The following is a 23847-nucleotide window of genomic DNA, read 5'->3' as shown; positions in this document are numbered from 1 at the left end:
CCTACAATGCTGTACATCAGAACATACACTTCACACACACATACTCGCAAGTAACCGTAAATTTTCTTGATGTCACCATAACAATAGAAGAGGACAAGCTTTCTACAACCCCATATCGCAAACCAACGGATCGACAACAATATCTCCATTACCAAAGCGATCACCCGCGCCACTGTAAAAACAGTATTCCATACAGCCAGGCTCACCGGTTTAAGCGAATCTGCTCAAGAGACGCTGATTTTGACACGAGCTCACAGGGGCTAAAACTTATGCTCGAGAAACAAAAATATGCCTCCCACATGTAACTGATGACGCTGTTCAAAAAGCGAGAAAACTGAAGCGTGATGACTTACTTATGAAGCGACCACCGCAAGAAGACCCACAACGAACAAACCTTTGCTTAACTTACAGCACAAACTTCCCCAATGTAAACAAAATCCTTAAACGACATTAAAACATTCTGGAACAAAGTGAACGTCTGAAACGCGCATTCCCATCCGCTCCAGGCGTCGTTTACCGACGACTACGCAACCTCAAAGACACACTTGTCCACTCTCAAATCAATACCTCATCCCCCAATAATTCATGCCGACCTTGTTTAAAGTCACGATGTCTTGTATGTAAGGCGATGCGAGAAACACACAAAGCGACCAGCACGCAATCCAAGTTTTCGATTAACATAAGAGGAAACCTAACATGCGATTCCTCTAATGTGGTATACCTACTCGAATGCAACGTGTGTAGTATGCAGTACATCGGACAAACAGAAACACCATTTAGGATTCGATTCAATAATCACAGAGCCCATGCGAAATCAGCCCCAAATCTACCCCTATCAAAACATCTTAATCTTCCGGACCATGCATTCGACAAACTATCAGTAACGCTCTTAGAGACAGGATTTAAATCAGACCGAGAACGTAAACAACAAGAGTCATACCTTATCCACCGATTTAACACCCTCGATAGAGGAATAAATGAGAATCCTGGTACACTTGCAGCAATGAAAGCATTAGAAAACAATAACGGCAATAATGAAAATAGTAACTGAGTTCACGGCACTGCAGTTGCGAAGGGTACTGGACAACTCAAAACAATTTCAAGTGTAACTACTCTTCCTAAGTACAGCTGTCGTCTTTTTTTTTACTACCCAATCAATTGCGCCAAGCATGACATGCCCAACAGCAACCCTGTGCACAGCCGAGAGGCCCCCACTGCACGCGTAATCCAGAAGCGGGCAAGGAATTCGCATTGCACCCGCTTACCAGCCTCTGCCGCAATACGCGGCACCCCTCTTTCTACGACGAAATGTTGACAGGGAGCTGAGTAGTTAAAGGCTTAAACTTCTTAAAAAAAGCTCTTTCTACCCCACGCAGAACCGCCAGAGCCAGGAGGCGCGGTCTGGTCGGGAAGAATGCGTTAGTGAAAGGAAGCATACACAGACCGCGGACATCAGAAAGGTGAAATGGAGAAAGGGGAGGGAGATAAAGGGGGAAGTGGAGGGAGGAGTGAAAGGGGGGCGCCGGGGGGCGAGTCAAAGCCACCTAGAACAGGTTAAGGCCTGCGCACTCCCTCCGTGACGTCACGCACCTTGCCCGAGTGGGCCAGGCCTCGCGAAAAAGTTTGTCTGCTAGCCGTCCAGGCTGTACTCACTTCCATGCACTAGATGTGTGGGGTTGCCTTTCACAAGTCGCAGAGTGCTAATCACATATATGTAATTTTCTGCCAAGCGTGCAGATATAAATTTGAGGGCAAGTTATATCAAACTAAGACATGCTAAAAGAAGCTTTGATTATTGTGCCCGAAAGCCGTAGCGTTAGAAGTGTGCCAGAATATGGTATGGCGCATTTCGATTTCCTTGAATAAATAGAAATAAACTACGATCCAATATATTTCATGGAGTCTACATCATTTATTTATTCTAACGTGAATATTCAAGACGTTGAAGGTAGCTTAACAGAGCGTTTTCAGTTTCCTCTTCAGTGTTGCGCCCTTCTTTGCCGCCGTTAACTTGTTGATTTTCATTTGGACGTAGTTTCTTAGGAAGGTGTTGGTGGCTGCCCACAAGATGTTGTGAAGCACTGTTTCTGGATGGTGTCCTTTGCAACAAATGTCCAAATCTTCATCGTCAATTAAAAGGTGCTTCACCATACTGAGAAGAAGCTGCCTTTGGTGCCGTGCTGCGTGAAACCAGGCGGTGTTCTCTTTCGAGGTCAGCTTTTCTAGCACAGTCGCCCAGGTAAGCGGGGCTGTTCGGAAACATCGTCGGCACTGCATCTTCGGTTAGTCGAGTAAGGCTCATCGGAACTTCTATAATCTTTCCGTTGCTATCCGTGTAAGTGGTGATAGTCCTCAAATACTCTGCTATGAAATGAAGTTCGCAGACCTGCGATATGCAAAAGCAAAAAGAATGTTTCAAAATATTTTAGCAACATTTTATATATGTTTTTCTGCCTGATTACATTTTAGAACGTTATAATTAGCAAGGATTGGGATCTAGAGTGACGCTGCTCCGTAACGCACTGCACTAGCACAGATCTGCGACGCAGAATCCGCTTTATGTGAAGGTTTATCGGTAAAAATTTTAAATTCTTACCTTCGGATCACGCAGAGTGTCGATGTCGACGTCCTCGCGACGAATAGCGCGTTTCCATTCTATCCTGCGGTCGTCTTTAGGGAAGGAGAACAAGCGGACCTTTGGTCCACCGTCATAATTTCCACGACAGCTCGGCACGCAGCAGCGGCCCATCCTGTGAACTTCCTGGTAATTTCACGCGAACAAACTTCACATCTTGGACTCCAAATAACACAGCCTGGACCAAAACTTGCACATATCTCCGAAGAACGTCCACCAGCACTATTTAAAAATTCTTGTGCAGCGTAGCACCTCGCTTTGCCAGGGTCAAACAAGTTCTAACAGGCTCGCCCTATCGAAGGGAGTCACTGAGCCTGCATTTCCCAACCGGTCCTCACAATGCCCACCAGTTCGTCGGGCTAGGTGTGCTGACGTCAGACAAGGAGACGAAGGGAGTGAAGGGGCCTTGCAAATTCTAGGAGGCGGTGGGCGAGTCCACCTTATATTCTTCTTTTTTCTTTCTTTTTCTCTTTTTTCAGTCTTTTTCCCTCTTTCCTTCAGATTTGAGATTGTATAAAACCAGAGCACCAACAAACTGTACCTTCAATCCTGATGAAGGCCAGACTCTAGGCCAAAATGTCGAAATAAACCACGTTGTGACCGCTCACGGAGGATCTACTTGACTATATATATATGCGAAACATTGGAGAGCACCACCAGAATCACAGCGTGCATAGGCACGCCAGTGGGTTTGTCACGTGGTATTTTTGTTTTATTTCGCGGGCATCTAAGGTTAGCAGAAAACACTAATAATTAACAGATATAATGTTCGAGACTCACTAATCGGACGTTTTGTAAAGCGATCTACAACTTTCTCATTTAAATTGTTTTTACAATTTCGTTCCTTCAGTTTTTAGGTAATGAAAGAGATGTAATTAAACAATATTTTAGAATTTTAGAAAATAGTGTGACTATTTTCAGGCAACGGTCCGTAACATGCATTTGGTCACGTCGTAATTCCGTGTGTCGGCATATATTTTACTCAAACAGACGCTTCCGAGCCACTCAGTTGGTTCAACAGCGGGGCAAGTGGAAATCGCAGACGAACGATCGCAGCTAAACACTGAAGTTGATGAGAGAACCGCGCAGGAATATGTCGCAGCCTAATTGCCGAGGCCACCTGATCTGAGAAGCGGCGCAAAACGGAAAGTTCTAGCGCGTAAAGGCCTGACCGTATACGTGCGCGTTCCAGCGGGTCAGCGCTTGGCTTTTTGACGCGGCGCCACACTTTCTCCCTATGGAGAAAGTGTGGCGCGCACTCGTTCCGCTGGCTGCTCTCGCTGGATTCGTGTCGACCGGTTGTGCCCCCGCGATCTCCGACGACAGCGCAGCTCTATAGCCGACTGGGCTCGCCCTACGCCATCTCCTGACGCCGACAAGAGCTCTCGCCGAGTGGTGCCCCGTCCTTGGACCCCTGCAACCGTGTCCATCTTTTCTATCTTCTCCTTACTTCCGGATCTCACTGCCCCTGCGCCACGCTCTTTCCTTCCCCCTCTCTCTATCCGTATACCTTTTGATCCTATCATTTTAATCCTTCCTTACCCCCATCCCTCGTGGGCTACTGGTGAGGTGTCCTCCCCCTGAGAGACAGTTACGGGGCTCACTTTTCTTTTCATTTAAGAATCACCCCCCCCCCCCCCTACACGCTTTTTCCGGAGCGCTTGCGTGCCCATCGGCCGCGCTCATGTGCTTGCAAAAGGTCTATTTGATGGTCGGTTGCAATTGTTCGCAGCCATCGGGGACAAGCGATGCGAAAAGTCATCATGGCCTGCTTGCGCTCGCTCTGTACTTCCAAAAACGTTGGCTAAGAAGCTTTAAAACTGCGCCTCACGTCTAGCCTGACGCATCGGCTTGAAGGGCTCAAACATAAAACATTTTGACATGAATGAATAACGAAAGTGCATCCGAACGTTGCGTAGGTGCATTTCGCTTCACGCAGAAAACAACAAAGGAGGGGCACAAAAGCTAAAATGTGGCAAGTAATGGCATCATAATTAGCACTTTGGAGACGTGACTACATGAAATGGTGGACATAATTACAACTATGTTAAATATATAAAACAGCATTTCAACACAGGACAACGGAGAAAAGAGCTAGGCCCACACGACGCTGAAGTTAAAAGTGTCCTGTGTTGAAGCGCTGTTTTATATTTTTATTATGGAGCCTCATCAACTCGCCCTTTTTGCTTATCTTCTTCACTTTAAAATTACCCTATTCTTACATAGTGTACTCCGTAAGCACACGCTGCCATCTGTCCGACTGGCTGCTAAGCACCACGCATGAACAATCAGACAATAAAAAGGAGTGTCCAACAAGCATAGCACTAAAAGATTCCGAATGGATATCAGAGCAAGTACATCTTGTATGCAGGTTATCGTAGTTTTCGCATTTCCATATTATAAAAAACGGCCCAATAGAAAGTGGTCTTCAGCAACGCTTGCTCACGGGGGCGCAATCTCTTAAACACGTAGCTTTGAAAAGCCTCTAAATGGTGGGGCAAGCCTTTGTGGCCCTGATAAGGTGGCTTTGATTAAGGCTCTGACAGGGCAGCTTCCACAAAGCCGCCTTATCGGGGCCTTTGTGGGAGGAGGAGAGCGACATCCAAATGAGAGGTGGGGAAAGTGAAGAGGTGGATACCAACACGTGCGCGCCTGAAGGCGACTGAACGTACGACTCGCGGTAGCATGCAGCCGCTGCACGCTGGCAATCTACCAAAGATACAGCCAATTAACTGTCCAGAAATGCGTTAAGTAAAAACTCTTTATCCGGACTGTAACAAACTTTTTGACTGGGCTATAGATATACACAGTTGGCGTAGATACATAATTGCTCACGGTGCACTCAGAGACGCGAAGAAGGGCCACACGAATACAGGTGCTAACATCTGAAATTTATTTCTACGGAACGTGCGGTTATAATATGTATGGAGACTTTCTATAACAATATCCAGAAGAGAGTAACCATTTTTCGACAGCATGCACTCGAATCTCGTGGCCTCGCTGACCCGCAAGTCGCGGGATCGAATCACGGCTGCACTTTTTGTGGAGGTGAAAACGCTGTAGGCACGTGTGCTCAGAATTGGGGTGCACGTTAAGAATGGTGGTCAAAATTTCCTGAGCCCTCCACTATGGTGTCTGTAATTTGGGACGCTAAACACCACATATCGATCAATCAAGCATGTACTCGCACATCTGCATATTTATACCTGCATGTTCCTTCGAAATAAATTTCAGTTGTTATAGTCAGCGCTTGTATCTTCGTTTGCCCCTAGCTTTTCATACCTCTTTCTGAGTGCGCTCTGAGCTATTACCAATATTTATCGGAACACTCGCGTCTTCCTAGAAGAATTGCGCGATGTTTTCGTGATTCCCTTTTTTGTTTCAGCGTCATTTTAAGTGAGCTCTTCCCAACAACCATGGCCGCTACATCAATCCTTACTGTGGTGAAGCCATCTTTGCAGAGCGCAGACATTCGGGGCAGTGTCGCAATGAGCAAAATGATCAAAGTTCCGCAATCGTTGCCGTTACAAAATATCGCCGAGTATTCTAAAATGTTTTCAAACCAAGAGAGACAAGTATGAGTGGGGAAACGCGGACTTCACGTTTTCAAGCTTGCAGCTTTTAATGCGAATGCATTTCAACTTCGTGGAAAGTAGTGCGCGTTCACCTTCGTCCGCAACGTAACAACCTGGTGAGCCGATTCCGGAGCTAATGTTAAGAGGTACAGCCGTGGAGGAAGTCCTCCATGGGTAACGCAGTTTTTTCATGCGCGAACACCCTTGTTGCCAGCTCGCTCAGTACACCGACTTAGTTATAAACTAGTTGTTGGGCTAGTTGGTGCATGCTACAAGAAAATTAGACGCAAACCTTCGTGGAAGAATAGGCGAAATGACGCTCTTTCCTTCTACCTATTCTTCCAGGGTGGTTTGCGTCGTCTAGTGTTTTTGTAACACTTAAGTTCATCTCAAACCATGTTACCACTACATGTGAATGCTGTAATAGGGGGAGGAGGGTTTTGTCCTCAGCCGTAGCCCCCTTCTTATTTGTATTTTTATAGTGCACCGCTAAGAGGATAAAAATAACGCTTAAAGGCACTGTTGAACTATTCCCGAACAGGAGGCCCCGACCCATTGCGTTCTGATATATACACGTCAATTGCATATTCAGCAACCAGCATCCTTTGAATCTGAGTTCACGAATCTGGCACCCTCTAATTTTTTACGAGGCATTCCAGCACTTCATTCATTCATCAATACCATAAATAATACAAATTAATCGTGGCTGCAGTATGCGAACTCGTCTTATTGACTTAAAAGGTCATATAGACAGCAAAGCTAACGAATTATAATAACCAAAAAGAATCAACAAAGTGATTCCCTAATTTTTACATAACTAGTGAAAGCATACATAGCCTTATTTGCCACACTTCATATGTCTTCAACTGTCTCAATCTCGGAGCAGTCCTGTTCTTTTTTTATTAAGAAAGGTCAATAGAACTCTCAGGAAATGCACAAGTGTTTTGGCTTATTGCCAGTATAGATTGCACTGCCTTATGTTGTTTTAAAGTGATTATTTCGTAATGTCATTCATAGCAACTAGTACTCACCACAATTCTTCTAACTCCTATACCACAAACACCAAACTCCGTCACGTCATATTTTACAAGCTCCACAGTAGCTAGTGATTATATAAATAAAAGCTTTCTGGTAAGATTTTGCGTGTAGACTATTCTACTTGGATCTGTTCATGTTTATTTGCGGTGTTTAGAAGGCATTCACAGTGTTGCTTCCGAGGTCTTCTGACTTGGAGCAGCAAAAATTTCCATTTTGAGCAGTTAATTTTGCATTTGGGAGCACTCTGGAGCATCTAACTTGACATCGTGGAGCACAGTGGAAAAGCAAGGTGCATTTACATTCAAGGACCTGAATGAATACTTTGGAGCCCCAGTAAAGAGCTAAAAAAATTCGATTGATTGCAAATCTCATGGCACCAATTATCTTCAAAGCACACCCTATTTCGCTCGCTGATGCGAAAGTGTGGATGCAAACCAACATGACAATGTGTTTTAGCAAAAATAAGGCCGTCGTGCAGTTGATGATTAGCAAACAACTTGTTCAGCGATTATTTTCGTAGCAAGTAAACAAAATTCTAGTTCAATAAAGCTGTACATTATGAAATAACATTCTAAATAGATCTAAGTGGTAATCAGCAGACAAACGCTGCAAGGTACAGCAACACCTCAATGCCAAAGACTCGCTCCAAAAAATTATATCCCCTAGGACAAGTCCAAGGAGAAAGAAAGTTTTTTTGTTTTTTTCGTCAAGATGGATTGTTTGCTGGGCGTAATATGACAACACTTGGCTGGCTCCATACAGCTAACCTACTCCGACACACCTTTTCCTATCTCTGAGGCCTCTCAGTGATAAAGCAAGAACATTCACACAGTGCTTGCAGGCTATCATCGTTTGTGATTGCACTGGGTTGCTCTGATTTGAAGATCCGCATCAATCGAGCTTCCACGAAAGTGGCAGAAAGTGCTTTCAGTGGTGGACTACATTTGTTTGTTTTTCCTTCAAACCTATGTAATGCACCCCCTAATGCATAGTTGAAATTTTAAGTCTATTCTAAAAATGTTAGGTGATTAAAAAACTAAACAAACGAAATGGCAATATTATGTAATATATTAAAGCAAGCCTACAAGTAAAATGCTATTTAGTTCTTATTCCAGATTTCCGCATTAAACTGATCGGAACAATTTTGAAAAGATTAGTTAGGTTTTACCTAACTTTAAACAAATATTTTGTACAAAAGATTGAAATCTTGTCTCATTGGCACGTTTGGTAAGTCTGCTTCTAATGGTTAATCAGCTCGCTCATTAGCACATTTTGCCAACGAGCCGACTTACACAGTCGAAGCTGCGTTGGCACAGAGCACAGCATTGTGCTCTGTGCACTTGGAACGCACGCACAACCGCTGTTGATACGGCATTGCGATTTCGGTGGCCCCAAGAATAAGCTGCACAAGGTCTGACGCGCCGGCGTGGCTATTGCCACTGACAGATGACCCCGAACCCTAGACTTTGGGTTCAACTGTCTCAACTGTCTGGCCCCAAGAATAAGCTGCACAAGGTCTGACGCGCCGGCGTGGCTATTGCCACTGACAGATGACCCCGAACCCTAGACTTTGGGTTCAACTGTCTCAACTGTCTGGCCCCAAGAATAAGCTGCACAAGGTCTGACGCTCCGGCGTGGCTATTGCCACTGACAGATGACCCCGAATCCTAGACTTTGGCGTTTGGTGCAATTTTTATTGATATTATCAGGATGGCACAGTAGTTCTGCTTTGGCGTTCTTTGGTGTAGCTGGCACACGAGTGGAATCGCTGCATTCAGGACGATGCGTGAAGACTACTGTTCAGCGTTAAGCTGTACCGTGCACGAGATGAAGTGGATTCAACCTCGTGGTTCACATTGGTAGTGTCAGCCAGTTAACTTCATTCTTGCCTAACAAAGTTTCATCCTTTCGAGTTTTTAACTGACAGCACACAGTTTGAAAAATTAAGTTTTAAGTGTGCTTGCAGTGCATAACAAAACTCCCATAAAAGCAAAAGTCACTTTGTCATAGCTGGTTGGTTGGTTTGCGGGATTGAACATGTTAAGGAACTCGTGCTACGAGACGTGCTGCAGTGACCACCTGAAGTTCATCAACAGGTACATAAATCGAAACGTGGATGTTCTTTGCGTTTCGATCGAATTTAAATTCGGCTGCCATGACAGCTGAGTCGACCCCGTTCCCTTGAGTTCAGCAGCACCAGCGTTTGTGCTCAACTTCCAAAGTGGGTCTAGCTGGTTGTGATTAGAGTCGGTCCAGTTCCCAATCACCTAACTGCTAGAACACTTCTACAGTTGACGAAGTTGGCTATGTCTGCAGTTCTTCAGTTAAACATTACATGTGAATCCAGAGTAGAGCCACGGCTGCTGGATGCAAGGGCGCTCCTCTTTCATCCAGCGGCCGTGGTAGAGCTGTGCGCCGCTGCACCGCGCCAACGCCCGTTTTTGTTCACGCCGTTCGCGCCGCCGCCGAAGTTGCGAAAAGGACCACGCCGCCGGACAATAGTTCGTGGCGTGCCACCCTTTGTCTTAATTTTACCCGAGCGGGAAATCTGGGCATAAAAAAAAAAACCCCACTTAACCTTCTTTTCTGCAGCTTTAATATTTCTAAGAGTGGCATTCACGGTGTCTTGACTGTTCTTTTGTTTCCGTGTTTGCATGCCCTGTCTATATAAGGAGCCCCGCCGCGGTGGTTTGTAGTGGCTAAGGTACTCGGCTGCAGATCTTCAGGTCACAGGATCGAATCCCGACTGCGACGGCTGCATTTCCGATGGAGGCGCAAATGTGTTAGGCCCGTGTGCTCAGATTTGGGTGCACGCTAGAGAACCCCAGGTGGTCCAAATTTCCAGAGCCCTCCAATTCGGCGTCTCTCATAATCATGTGGTGGTTTTGGGACGTTAAACCCCACATATCAATCAATCTGAGGGAGTAAGCATGTCTTCAAAGGATGTAAGTGGCCAGACATGGCACTCACATGTTACAAAGCACCACTTCCTTAGGTTGATCCGACATAATGTAGCCAATCACTGTAGCCCTACAAAAACCCTACAAATCAATCAAACATCTTCAATAGAAACACGGTGTTATTCTCTCTTAGAATTCCTCGTTTTTTTTAGCACCCTTCGTGCCACCGGAACAGTAATTCACGTGACATTATTAGGGCACATGATCTAGAATGGCCCATATACGAGAAATATCAGTTGTAAACTGTTTTCTGCCCTGCTTTGCCACGCATTCACCACCCAACAGCCCCGTTCTTCCTCGCGTCTCGCAGAATTATCATATGCGATGAACTTAATAATTCGCTGCACTTTGCAAGTTTTCGATTGGGCAAGCGGAAATGCGAAGGGTGTAGCCGAGAAGTTCGAAATCCTGATAGGCTCAAACTCTTAGCGCTCACATTGCACACATGCTTTATGAAGACATAAATGTCGGAGAGCCTGTGAGAATTGTAGTAAAGAAAGCGCAGCGCAGTGTAATCAAAAACGAAACGAAAGGAAAAAGGCTCCGAATTATTTCATTCGCCCAACGGACGAATTCTTTGCAGCGAAGAGAACGCGGCTATCCATGACAAAGGCCAGCCCGCTTCGACGTGTTTTACATATTTTTTGATTGCGAGAAAAATTATATGGACACTCTTTACAAACTTTCATCGTCCCTGTGATGCTTTGTATAACGTCCGAATAATTTACTTTTGTACGGACACTATATGCTGTTCCTGCCGATGAAATTTCGCTAGTGCTATAGCGAGTGACCCTGCTGAAGTATAGATGAAACAAACTGCTCATCTCGATCGCACGGAAGGCGCATGTGATAATATCACTCCGCGTGCGATGCCTACCGTTGATTGCTCCTCAACCGGAAAGGAAGCCCTGCCTGTCTTTGCTGGACGACGGAGTATGAAGGGATACTCGGTTAGGAGACTGCGTTGCTCGATCCGCAACTGTGAACTTTGAGAATATAAGGGCGGAATCGCGAGTGCTAACACGCGCTGGCGTGTTCGCTATTTCAGCAGGCATCAGCGAACGGCTCGTGTTTACCCTTCTACATGCTATGATATCACTGTACGAACACTGTTTTTTTTTTTCCGGGAGCAGCCATATTTCCATACACTAGCGTTTTACAGTTTCGCAAGAACCAATGAAAAAGAGTTAGCTGCAGCTTAAGTTTGTTATGGGGCTGTGAGCTCCTACAGTGAAGTCGTAATGAAAATGTGAAGTCGTTGAAATATTTTCTGACCATAATACTGTTAAAGTAGCCTCAAACTAAGCGTGTTCTATTGAAAGACCTTAGATCGAAACTGTTTTGGAGTTGCTTAAGGTTGATGACACTTTAGCCCCACCGTTTGAGGAATTTGAATGTTGTAGGAAATTTAGCAATGCTGATGCACCCCTTTTTAAGCTTTGTGATAATGCCTATCAAAGTATGTGCCAGAAAAAATGTATTAAATAGAACCGATTACACCCATGCTATCATAAAGATATAATCCATCTCACTGAACCGCCGACAATTATCATCTCCGACTCGCAGGAAGCGTGCCCTTTCTTTTTAGGAGCCCGGCTTCTGATTAAAATCAGCAAATTCTTAGGCGGGAGATTGACGAACAGATACAGGCTAATCTGGTGTCCAGGATACGCAGGCCTGGAGGGAAACGAAAGTGCCGACGCTTTTGCTCGGGGGCTCACGAACCGAGCAGAGCTTCGACAGCACTTTCAATCATTTGAAACACTCCAGGAGGAAGCTATCGAGGAGGATAATGACCCATCTAGAATGGCCCCTAGCAAAATTCTTGATAACCAACGAGGCATGCGACAAAAATACAGCCCCCCCCCCCCCCCCATTCATTAGCAGGGGAGGACGCAATTGACCTCCGCAGAATTCAAACGGGAGTCTTTCCTAGTCTTTAAAGATTACACAAATTTTTTCCAACGCTGTATTGGCATGCGTGTCCGTGGTGTGGCGGCTCGCCATCGCTCTGCCACATTTCGTGGGGATGCGTAAAACGACCACCAAATTTAGATACGTTTGTAGGTCAGTACAAGCTTTCTAATACTTTCGAGCAATGGGAAGCACAGCTCGCCAGCTCTGATTTCAAAGCTGCAGCTTGCATTTCTGCGTCACGTCAAGCAGGAGGCAGCAGCCAATGGAGCCCTGGACTTGGGGCCCGAGCCATCAAGGTTACGACCCCTGTCCCCAATCCTTGCGAATAAAGTTTTTCCTTCTTTACTTCCTTCCATCTTACTCGTCACATAAAGCGCTTCCGTAAGAACTGTCATTACAAGTGTAATGATAGTGCTTTTCGAGTAAATGTATTGAAAAGTAAACACAAGCTGAATTCGAGAAGCTAAGAACTACTACTTATGAAAAAAAAATCCATCCAGGTTCTAGAGGTTGATAAGTCCTACATCGTCTCTGCCTTGATAATTTATTATTGATAGCCAATCCTCCTCAAATATTGAAGATATAGCAAACGTCTTTAATAATTACTTCAAATCTTTTTATTTTACTGATAAGGGTATCACTCCTTCATTTTCCACGTGCAGTGAACTACTTGCTCTTCCTAATCTTGAATTGAGCTCCTCTGAAGGGCATAACCTAAAAGTAATCTTGAAGTTACGAAACACTCTGGCCCAGATGGTAGGCCAAATGTATTTCTCAAATGGTACTCAGTATGGTGTGCTAATTATTTTTCCCAAATATTTGAGAAAAAAAATATATGCAACAGTTCACCCAACTGTGGAAATTAGTAAACGCCATGCTCTTAAGCCCGAAAACAAGCAAATACCAACTTATAGGGCAATATCTTTCTTTCTGTACCAGCTCCACACTTTTGGGGCATATAACAAACAGTACGTAGAATACCTACACACACACACAAAATATTTTACCGATCATCACGCAGCTTTTGTGCTGGCAACACACCTGCTTGAATTCACGCACAACATTGCTGCTTCCCTTAACTACTGAAGACAGATTTATGCCACATTTATTGACTATTCTAAGGATTTTGACATGGTTTGCCATGCCAAACATGTAGCTTCTTCAGCTTCACTAATTTTTAGTGACAACAAGCTGGTTGACTGGATAGCAGATTACTTGCGATCACGCTCAAAACTTATGTTTAATCACGCTAAGTCATCTGATGTACAGATGGCATCAGGGGTGCCTCGAGGCTCAGTGTTTGGCCCGCTTTTGTTAATTATTTAATTAAGTGACGCAGCCGAGATTGTCACTAACGCCCAAAATGAACTTGAAATGTATGCAGACATCGCTATCTGTTACATCATCTCCAGTACTCAATATCAAAATGCATCATTTTTTTTTTCGTCATTTCATAACGAGAGTGAAACGTGACAATTGTCTAGCTGCGAAAATACTGTAGTAACCACTTCTTCAAAAAAAAAAAAAATAGCCCCTTCACTCTTCATATACTAACCACGGTGTTTAGTACACGTCATGGAGTTTAAATACCTTGGTGAACTGTCCCAACATATTTCAAATGGCACAGTATTTTGAAACTGTGCAAGACCTCTGAGAACTTTGGTATCTCCGACATACGTCAAGCCGCTCGACCAAAGGATGCGGACAGACAGGGCATAAGATTTTGGTCAGACTCGAATAAGGGTTGGTTTTTTGGTGACCTCACCACAGACGTGCTATAGCTTTGTGATAATCAGTTAAAAAAATCAATAAGGTTTATATTTTGTCGCTACGACCAGCGTTTCTTGTACAGACTTCGAATACGCATGTTTTTTCGCTGCAGCGCCTGTGAAACATCGAAGCACTCTCAATTGTGTCATCCTCCTACATAAGTTCACACTGGTTCCAGTGTTGCAGCACTTATATCCTTCGTTGCATCTTCTGCACACCGTAGGCGGTGGTTTGATCCTCTAAATACTGCGCCCGATAGATCAATTAGGAATAATTTCCGTTTTATTTTGTTTGTTGGTTGTTTTTTTAGCGGACCGTGCATTTTTGAATGAGCCTGATGGGTGTCTGCGAAAACTCGGTTATGAGCAATTGGAAAAAATAAGTGTACGAACATGTATTTTGTTAAATTGTATTTTCAAAGGTGCTGAACATTTGTATTCACACCTACTATGCCTTTTTTTTTTCGAAAATGAAGGATCAAGTCGCTATCTCCATCAACTCTTGAATCGTGATTTTATATCCTTCTCCTCCTCCCCCCTCTCCGGAAGATGGAAACACCGGCGCCGGCAATTTTGGTATTGACGCACAGGTCTAATCCAGGGTAAACAGAATTTGGCTTAATAGTAACTTTATTCCAGTTTACACATTACACCAAACATTTTTGTTTAATTTTTCAAGAGCTTTAAAGCTTTGCAAGAAGATAAAAAATGTGAAACACTTCAGTTAACGTGTGACGAGGACAGCCACACAGCACAATGAGTGAACTGAGTTCTGCTTGCACTTGCACTCGGCTGCCAACCAAAACGTCAGCTAAAAAGATATAAAACTGGAGCTCACGTTTAGCCTGACGCATCACCATAGAATGCTAAAAAATAGAAACACCTTGACATGAATAAATAATGCAAGTGCATCCGCAGTTGCATAAGTGGCTCGAGCTTCACGCAGAAAGCAACACCTAGGAGGCAATGTTCTAGATATGGCCGCTTGCAGGCAACGCTCAGCTACTTGGTTGGGGTCATGAAAGCTAAAACGGGCAATCAATGTCATCAGAATACCTCGAGGCTGCAAATACACAAGGGGGAGCACAGATATATATGGAAAATTTCAACATTCCTCACTGAACCTTCCGCAAGTCAACAGTGCCAACGTGCCCGATTCACTGCCAAGCAGCACACATGGACAATTGAATGATAAAAAATTAGTGTCAAACAGTCGTTGCTACACCTCAAGACCATTTTGAATAGGTATCATCGCAAGTACCTATTGCACCCAGGTCGCCGCAGTCCTTGCATTTTCACAAGACATCATCAATACAAAATTGTCAAATAGAAAGTGGCCAACACTAAAGCTCGCTCATAGGGACACAACCTCTTAACACCTAAAGGTGAACACATGACCCTGAAATGTATGTCAAAAGGGGCCAAGATCACATTGTGCAGTTCAGTTAAGCTCACACAGTTACAAGATTTAGGTCATTGTTAGCTTGCAATGTTAAGCATAGCTCACCAGACTGTGCCCTGAGCAAATAAGCAGCAATAGCAATCTTCATCTTTGCCCACTTTAACCAAGTATAATAAACTGCTTCTTGCAGATTAGAGCTGTCTCCATAGAATTGACTGATTACATTTAGGGACAGTTTTCACTATTGGAGCATACCCTCACTAGATAGCACTATTGAGCCATCTAGTGATATATATGGGTAGCTCTATTGAGCGAAGTCTGACTAAAGCTAGCCATATTTTAACGTAGACAGGCTCAACCAATCAGCATGCACCGATAGCTAACCATCTGGAACATAGCACATGATAGCTGAACAACACTTGAATCTGGGAAGTGCCAGCAGATTAGCATTAGTTTTGTTGAAAAGTTTGTTCTGTGCATTGTCCCGACTTAACATATCTTTCCCCTTCAGCCAAATGAGGCGACTATTTAGGTATCGCCTCGCATTTCGCAGGAAAAATTTGAGGTCATTTTCATTTCTTACAATCTTCAAGGAGTACCTAATTCCAATTCTGCGTAGCTTTGAGAAAGACTGTTTATCTTCGTGAGAGTTCTTTAAAGTTTTCAAATTTTTACTTGCTACAACTGCCAACATTGCTACCCCACTAAAATTTCACACCAAGGTGAACTGGACACAATCCGTATCACTTTGATTTTCAGCATATTGTTACAGCATCCTCTGTAACTTCTTGCAAATACAAACAAAACGGTTAATGATGCAAATGGCATCCTCTTGCAGAGCGTTTCGTACAGCTTCACACTACTTTGTAGTTGCTGCATTCTTGTGCGCAGTATCCTCGTGGCAGCCACAAAAAAATGTACAAAAAGGTTGCCAAGACACTTGCTGCTGGATATCCTTGTTTGAAAACAATCCTCACCAAGCCTTTTTTGCAGGCAACTCGACCATGAAGCAAAAGTGCTTATGCCTCATATAAGCATGCTTTTCTCATTCAGAAAAATTTTTTAAAAAATGTTAAGTGTTGCATATTCTGTGCTGAAACTACTCACTGAGCTCTTTGTACTTCGACAACACTGCTTTCATTTCTCAATGGTCCAAGCCACCAAACGTCAACAAGTCAACAGTTCATACCAACACGCACAAAACATGCGCAACTGGTCACACTAGACCTTCCACAGCACACTGACATAACAGAAGACACACTCCCAGGATACCACATTCACTTCATCACAGGTAAGTGGGGGCGAAGCAAGGAGGACGTCACCATCAATCGAGATTCTGTTCTTAAAGGAACATGTCGGCCAGGTAGGTATCGAACTCTTCTTCCTGGCTCTTCTCTTCTTCGGCAGTGCTGGGTTTGCTCCAGACGGACTCTTCAGCGTCTTTGCCTTCTTCTTTTTGATCTTCTGCGGTTTCTACTCTCTCGCTCTCCCCTTCGCCCGTTTTGGCTTTCTTCTTCTCCAAGCAGCTGCCTTGCTTAGAAGACGACCTCTTGGCCGTTGGGTTTTTGGTGAGCTCCTTTCTCTGGAAGCGGTAGTTGAGCTTGAACGAGCACTCCTTGCACAGCCTGAGCTTGACCAGGGCGTTCTTCTTCTCGTTGTTCTCGAAGTAGGCGAAGTTGACCTCCCAGGTGCGCAGTCCCGCGTTCTCCTTGCAGTGGCGGTCGCCGCAGCTGAATTGACCTTTGCCCGCGATCACCTCCTGTTCGGTGCGCCACCGCATGGCGATCTTGCTCGCCTGGTAGTAGGTCAGGTCGCAGATGCAGTACTCCTTGAAGAGCTTGTCGTAGTAGCGCTTGGCCAGCTGCTTCTCCCACGTGGGAGGCTCTGCGTCGTCGCCCTCGTCGTCCCACAGGAACTGGTGGTTCTCGCGGATCACGTCGAAGTCGGTGCGGTCGCGACTCGCGTCTCGCTTCAGCTTGGACGTCGAGCCCGGATAGCAGAGCAGGTAGTCGTTGATGAGCTTCTTGTGCCTCGTGTAGGCGTCCAGAGCGAGGAAGCAGTTTCGCTCGCGCCGCTTCTCTTCCAGGCTGTACTCTTTGGCCACCACGTTTCGGTGAGCCTTGGGCTCCCGTCTCGGCGGCGAAGGCGCGACCAGGTCCCTTCGGGAGGCCCGCTCGTCCGCCGCGACGACAGACTCCGAGTCCGTCTCGAAGTTGGAGTCGTACTCATTGCTTCCTCGGTGGCGAGCGAAGTCGAAGGCGCCATCGCGACCGTCCTTCTCCATGACCAGCGGATGCACAGACGTTCACGAAATAACACAAACGCGTCAGCGAGACGTCACGCGCGTTTCAAAAGACGCGCACTACAGGCACTGTACGCTGATCGAGAACATTCAACGGCGATTTTCATAAGCTACAGAAAGGCGGCAGGCAATCGACTTGTCACTCACTCGGACGTAAGATGGCAACGCGAGATGCCACACTCGCTTCTTCAGTGAAGATTCCCGTTTTCACAAGTCAACACAATCCCACAGTTGGCTCCCCGATGCACCGGTTGGTAGTAATCGCTGCTCTGTATGAGGAAGGAAGGCAGCGTTTGCAGAGGGGAAACCGTACCACCGTACCTTACTGCCAACGTAACGGCACCGAAATTGCTACCCTCAAGTGAAGTCTGAGAAAGCGTATTGCTGCGCGATCCAACGCAGGCCACCCCATAACGGCCACAACCGAACCGAGAGCTCCGTGCTTGCGACCTGCGCCCGCGAAAAAACAACAGGAATATGCTGCGCATGCGCTGGGTGAAATATTATGCATAAAGGACAAATAGTCTACCATAAAAAATAAAAGGCACATCAAGAAGACAAGATTAAAGACAGCGCAGTCTTGAACGTTCCAAATTTTTTTGCTGAATATTGAACTTCCTCCTGTGAGTTTAAAGGCTGAAGACCGAAGATAAGCTTTTACATTTGATTGCGACCGTAGGGAATATGCCAGTAACAGCGCTAGCAAAGGTCCTAATTCGCGCAACAAGACGTCACGATGACATCACTCAATAAATACTCCACTTCATCGTTTGCTTCTTGAACGCTAGTCGCGCTGGTGGCGGCCTCTCTAGCTCAGACATGGCGGGCCCAGCGGACGACGTGATAGCTCAGATCAACGAGTCTCTGAAAGACGCCGTCAAAAATGAAACCACCAAGTTCAAGCCGACCCCCGCTGGTCAGGCAGTCGCCTACACCAGCATCATGCTTATGGCTTTCTTCCCCATCGTTCTGGGTGCCTTCAAATCCGTCACACACCAACGGAAACAAAAGGCCAGTATGCTTCTCTCATTTCCTACCCCGCAACATATGTCAGCGCCGTGCGTTACACGTAAGCATCGAAACTGCCGTCGTTAGGCTCTTGCAGCAACACCTGCGTATACCTTATGAACTCCGCACTTAATATATCCTACGATTGTTGTAGTGGCGGTGGTTTTATGCCAGCATTAGCGCGCTTCAGTCATGCATGCCTGTCGTAATGCTAAGGAGACGTGTCAGTCGGGCCTCATGCGTAATAACACTTGTGGTTACCACATTCACCGTTATTTTAGACGCGTGATGTAGCTTTCGGACAACGTTTTTTCTGCCGGTTCGAATCGTTCGTTCTTCAGCCACATGCTCCAAATGATACCGTGTGCGAGAACCGAAACATGTGACCCACAATAAACGGCGCATCGCCTCTCCTAAACTTGTTTGTTTCGCAGTGAACGGCGTCATTCGCTCTCTCTGCCAAGTTAAAGCTGTTACGGATGTTCGTGCAGTTTTATATCGGTTGGAATTCGCCTGCTGTTAACACGACACGCTATCTGTCTTCGGCTGGCGACGTTCTGTTTGGCCCTAAATCTGGCAACAGACTTGTGCAACGCCAAACAGAACCTCGCCCTTCGACTTTATGTATCGTGCCCCGAGTGAAAGAAAACGCTGAGTCAATGAAACTTTCGTCGTCAGGGTTGCCACTGTCTTTCGAGGGAAATGCGCCAAACAGAGAGCAAAAAGTCGCCATTTTCCTTCAAACTCTGCCTAAAAAGTCGCCACTCTGCATATTTGTAGCGTGCCTAGTAATAAACACTGCTAATTATTTATGGCCCCGTTGAGAACAATACCGTGCGTAGCCCCTTAATTGACGATTTTTTAATGCCAGTTTCATCACCAGCTTCACCCAAGTAGAACTCAGAAAGGGCATACATGCATGCACCATCAGCGTCCATGAATGCTAGCGCCTCGTAGAAGTTTGCGATGGTTTTAGTTGTCACGAATACAGGATGAAGCAGTCGCTACAACAAGAGAGGGATGGCATGCGTAGCCTTCTTGAAAATTTTGAGAATCTCATTGAGTGGAATTGTGTGTTTCATAATCGAACAACTTAATTTCAAAACAATTTTCTCTGGGGTCATGCTTACGCTAAACATTCGCCTCAGTTCAGTTACTGAAGGCTGTCCAAAGAAGTCGGCTTCTTGGCTGGCCCGAGAAGAATGTTAGTAAGAAATTTGAACTCTGCATAAGAAATTGGGGGGTACTACAGCAGGGAAGACGATGACAGGCTATTTACAACAGCTGGAGCTGTGGTGGGAACAATCAGCCTAGCCGTCACCTATTCACCTCAAAAGGCTAACATTAAGGAAGTCCAAAGCTTTTGAAGCAGAACTTAGCACACACCACCACCTCGTGGCACACAAAGTAGTCCGCTGACCTAAATTGTGCTTGGAGGTTGCTGGTGGATGCACTAGCGCCTCCAGGATCTTGGTGAATTGAGGAGATGCACACGAGGTTGGCGCACCGAATTGCGCGTAATTTGTGCACTTCCTACTGGTGAATCTAAAACTGCAAAAAATCGAAAAAATGTTGTCGCCTGTTCCTTCTGAAGACGCTTAGAATAAAATGCATAACTCAATCGAGACCTAAGCCAAAAATTTCCTTGTCACCAATCATAATTCTAGATCGCCACGGGCCTCTCAAATTCACCGATTTGGCAAAAAGTAGCCACCAGTGGCAACCCTGTTCGTCGTCTATGTCGAGTGCTCACGTGATATCATTTGTATTACAGGAGTCCGGCGAAAAGCCCGAAACCATGACGAGGAAAGATGCCGCCATGTTTCCAGTCATAGCCAGCGGAGCGCTGTTTGGGTTGTACATATTCTTCAAGGTACGATATGAGCACGTTCAAGCACTCAGTCGTGGATGTAGTCCTTCAGGAGCCGCCTTGTTGAGGCGTCTTGTGTTTTTGGAGATGCCGGATTCCGTATAGTGCGATCTCCAGTCTACCAGCCGAGGAATGTGATGTTAATGATGGGCAGCATTTGATACTTGTTTATGCTTTGAATGACATCTGCACTGTGCAGCAGCCGGTGAACAGCGGTCTTGTTATAGTTTCCTTGCCATTTCAGACTTCAGTGTTATCAGTGTTATATTTGCGGCAGCAAGTTAGCCTGATGGCATTCTAAAATGCATTGCCTGCCAGGAACGTGGCAGCTTGTTTTACCATGACACATTCTGGTTTCGCAGCGTGCTGACGTCAGTAAAACTGGTCGGGAATTGGCGGCAGACAGGGATATTCACTTTTAAACACAGGAATAATGACAGCTGTGTTTGTCACAGGGTACTGAACAGGTATAGTGGGATTTTTTAAAACTAATTTTTAGGTAGTAAGACGATCAGACCACTCAATGCTACAATAAAGGGAGGATATTAAATCTAGCCCTCTTGCCTTCTTGGAATCAAGGGAAAATAGATTTTATAGTAAACTTGGGTCGATACAGATATATCTCGAGTTACCTTTATTAGGAATGCATTTGTTCGTACAATCTTAAATAATAATCTCTAATAATAAGCTAATAATAATAATAATAAGCTCTGCTACAATTCAAGTTTGTTTTGCTCGGGTGCATGTGAAAATTGAGACCCAATGTGGTGGTCTAGCGGCTAAGTCTCACTCGGCTGCTGACCTGCAGGTTGTTTCATTTCATTTTATTTCCTTAAAGACCCCTTGCGGGGCATTACATAAGGGGTGGGTACATAAAAATTGAGCAGAAAACAATCGTTTGTCCTAAAGTGAAAGATGATTAGTGATACTGGTTGTGAAGGTAGAAGTACAAGTAATGGCAGGAATGTCGCCTGAAAGGCCATTCCAGGCAACTGCTGTGCGAGGAAAAAATGATGTTGAAAAAGTAACGGTGCGTGCACGTGGGTGTGCGACTTGAAGAGGATGATTAGTTCGTTGAGAGATGTACGCTGGGGGAACAAAATAAGGTGAGATCGAAACGCGGCCGCAGCACTCACGTTTTCAATTCAATATAGGCCGAAATGCTTGAGGCCCGTGTTCTTAGGTTTAGGTGCACGTTAAAGAACTTGAGGTGGTCGAAATTTCCAAAGCCCTTCACCACGGTGTCTCCCACGGTAATATGGTGGGTCTTGTGACGTTAAACCCAACAATTATTTTCGTTTATCGAAATTGGCTATATGGATACCCTAGCATATCAAAAACAGAAGTGTCACCTGGGTCTGCATAATCCTCCACTTGCATAGTATTATAATGTCTAAATCGTGACATTATAGTCCGACAGAACGGTGACAATGGCCAATCTGTGATCAGAAACGCCACCCTCAGTACATCTCGTAACAGCGTATTTTATTTATAAGTAGAAACGCAAAGTGCAGCACTCGCTATGTCCAAGGTGTCAGTCTAATAAATTCATTCATTTTTACATCAAGTTCTGTGCAAACAGTATTTTCAGCGTCTTTTTGCCAATATTCGGCAAGAAAGCATTTTATTTCATGTATTGCATCCTGAAGGCCTTTAAGGTACAGCCATAAGGGGGATATACAGATTTTGAAACAGTACAATAAATGTAATTGGTAACAAGTTGTATGAAAGAAAGAGAAAAGACAAATGCAGCATTGGCTACACAAGGACAACTTAACAGGCTCTGGTAGGCACATATTGTTTGAGCAAATGGGTTGTTAGTTCTTTGTGAAATTTTTCTTGATCTGAGCAGGAAGCAATGGCGTTCAGAAGCACGTTCTCCATGGTTATTGTGTGTGGGGAAAAGGAATTATTCATTGTTGTTGTGAGACCCACCACTTAACTTATCTTAGATAATATGTGTTCGATTGAAGCCTCTAATTGGTATAATCTTCGTGTTCTCATTCGTACGGCCACAAAGGAGGCTATTTAATTTGTTTAGATATTCTGGCGATGTGGCTAGTGGTTCGCCAATAAGGTGTGCTGTGTTCAAAAAGCTTAAGTTACACTACACTGTTTCTAAAATGTTAAACTAAAGTGTTAAAGAAAAAAAAGGCCGCAACTGAATTTTTTATTGTAGGAGTAACTCTGCCCTTTTGAGAGGCTGTGTCAATATCATGTTTTCTACATTAATCGCTAGAGAGAACTGAGGTGCCTTGATTGTTCAGCCCCCATCGTTATCATGAGTACCTCATGGATTTATCTATATATAGTGATTGTCTATATATAGTGAGCGGGTTAGGGGGAGACAGAAGGTTAGGTGGGTGGATGACATTAAGAAGTTTGCGGGTATAAATTGGCAGCAGCAAGCACAGGACCGGGTTAACTGGCGGAACATGGAAGAGGCCTTTGTCCTGCAGTGGACGTAGTCAGGCTGATGATGATGATGAGTGATTGTCTTCATGCTTGCAGCATTGGACGCACTTGTGGCTTTATTTATTGTGGTGTTTCTGCTGCTATTTCGGATGTAAGAATGGTTGGTTTGTAAAGCGCTTAAGCTGTTTTCTGAGCCTAAAAGAGTCAATGTAGTGAAATAAGACTGCTGAACTTTTCGTCTTATTACTGCAAAGTGGCTGCAGGCCTTACAGAGGTGAAGAAACGAAGCTTGTGTAGATACATATACTACTAGCACCCATAGACACTGGCGCCAAATTTATCTCCAGAGTGCCCTTGTGAGACTATGCCTGTCACATCTGAGCGCTTTGTAGCCTTCTGGTGCAATGCAGCCCGTAGTCACACCGTTGTGCAGCCGTGTTTCTGGTATAGCCTTCAGGTGTGGATAATTAAAAGAAGCTGGAGCTTTGCCTGCTGGGATGAAAATGATTTTTCTACAGCGTTATGTGCCCTCTTCTCACGTACTGTGTGTGCTCGTCTCGGCAGCCTCAAAAGCACCCCTCTATCTCCCGTTATTGACGTGGTCTTGACAGAAGCATTTTTTGTCTCAGTTGCTGTCCTACCCATATATCTAGCAGTTTATTTTTATCTTAAGCACCAGCTTAACCTGACCACCATTTTAGACAAAGCTTTACTTTTTTATAGCTTACACCGTATGTGAACTGCAACTGTATTCGTTGCTAAAGTATTCGAACTGTATTCGTAACTAATGGTTATGTAACTGCACCGTTCAGTTTCTTCAGTCTGAAGGATGCCTTCTTTCTTGCAGTAATCATAAAACTCTATAGTTACGGGCCTATCTCTTTCTGGTGTTTCTTTTATCAATGTAGTCTTCGAGTTTTCTAGATTTTCACTGCAAGGGTTCTTTTTTCTGACCT

General features: G+C 44.9%; 3 protein-coding genes across 3 annotated transcripts in view; 1 reads left to right on the top strand and 2 right to left on the bottom strand.

Moving 5' to 3' along the window:
* Positions 1–1545: 1545 nt before the first annotated feature.
* Positions 1546–3255, bottom strand: LOC142771366 (uncharacterized). The gene is made up of 2 exons (XM_075872841.1): positions 2597–3255; positions 1546–2386 (listed from the first exon to the last, which is right to left on the bottom strand). Exons 1-2 carry the CDS (start codon positions 2747–2749, stop codon positions 2129–2131), a joined length of 411 nt encoding a protein of 136 aa, XP_075728956.1. The 5' UTR covers positions 2750–3255; the 3' UTR covers positions 1546–2128.
* Positions 3256–16201: 12946 nt separating this feature from the next.
* Positions 16202–18011, bottom strand: LOC119163262 (protein FRA10AC1 homolog). Its single transcript, XM_037415220.2, has one exon. The coding sequence runs from the start codon at positions 17578–17580 to the stop codon at positions 16639–16641; it is 942 nt and encodes a 313-aa protein (XP_037271117.2). The 5' UTR covers positions 17581–18011; the 3' UTR covers positions 16202–16638.
* A 376-nt stretch (positions 18012–18387) lies between these two features.
* The window catches only part of LOC119163264 (signal peptide peptidase), a 29381-nt gene continuing 23921 nt past the window's right edge, over positions 18388–23847 (top strand). The window contains exons 1-2 of the mRNA XM_037415221.2: positions 18388–18609; positions 20381–20479. Coding sequence (XP_037271118.2) covers positions 18418–18609; positions 20381–20479 — 291 coding nt within the window. The 5' untranslated portion in view covers positions 18388–18417. The remainder of the gene's footprint in view (positions 18610–20380; positions 20480–23847) is intronic.

The sequence above is a fragment of the Rhipicephalus microplus genome, chromosome 9 (assembly GCF_043290135.1).
Source record: "Rhipicephalus microplus isolate Deutch F79 chromosome 9, USDA_Rmic, whole genome shotgun sequence".
Lineage (NCBI taxonomy): Eukaryota > Metazoa > Arthropoda > Arachnida > Ixodida > Ixodidae > Rhipicephalus > Rhipicephalus microplus.
This window is presented reverse-complemented; position numbering and strand designations above follow the sequence as displayed.

Coding starts and splice junctions, on each gene's coding strand:
- LOC142771366 (XM_075872841.1), bottom strand. CDS start 2,749: ATGGGCCGCTGCTGCGTGCCGAGCTGTCGTGGAAATTATGACGGTGGA. Junction 2,387..2,596: donor ACACTCTGCGTGATCCGAAG/GTAAGAATTTAA, acceptor TGCATATCGCAG/GTCTGCGAACTTCATTTCAT.
- LOC119163262 (XM_037415220.2), bottom strand. CDS start 17,580: ATGGAGAAGGACGGTCGCGATGGCGCCTTCGACTTCGCTCGCCACCGA.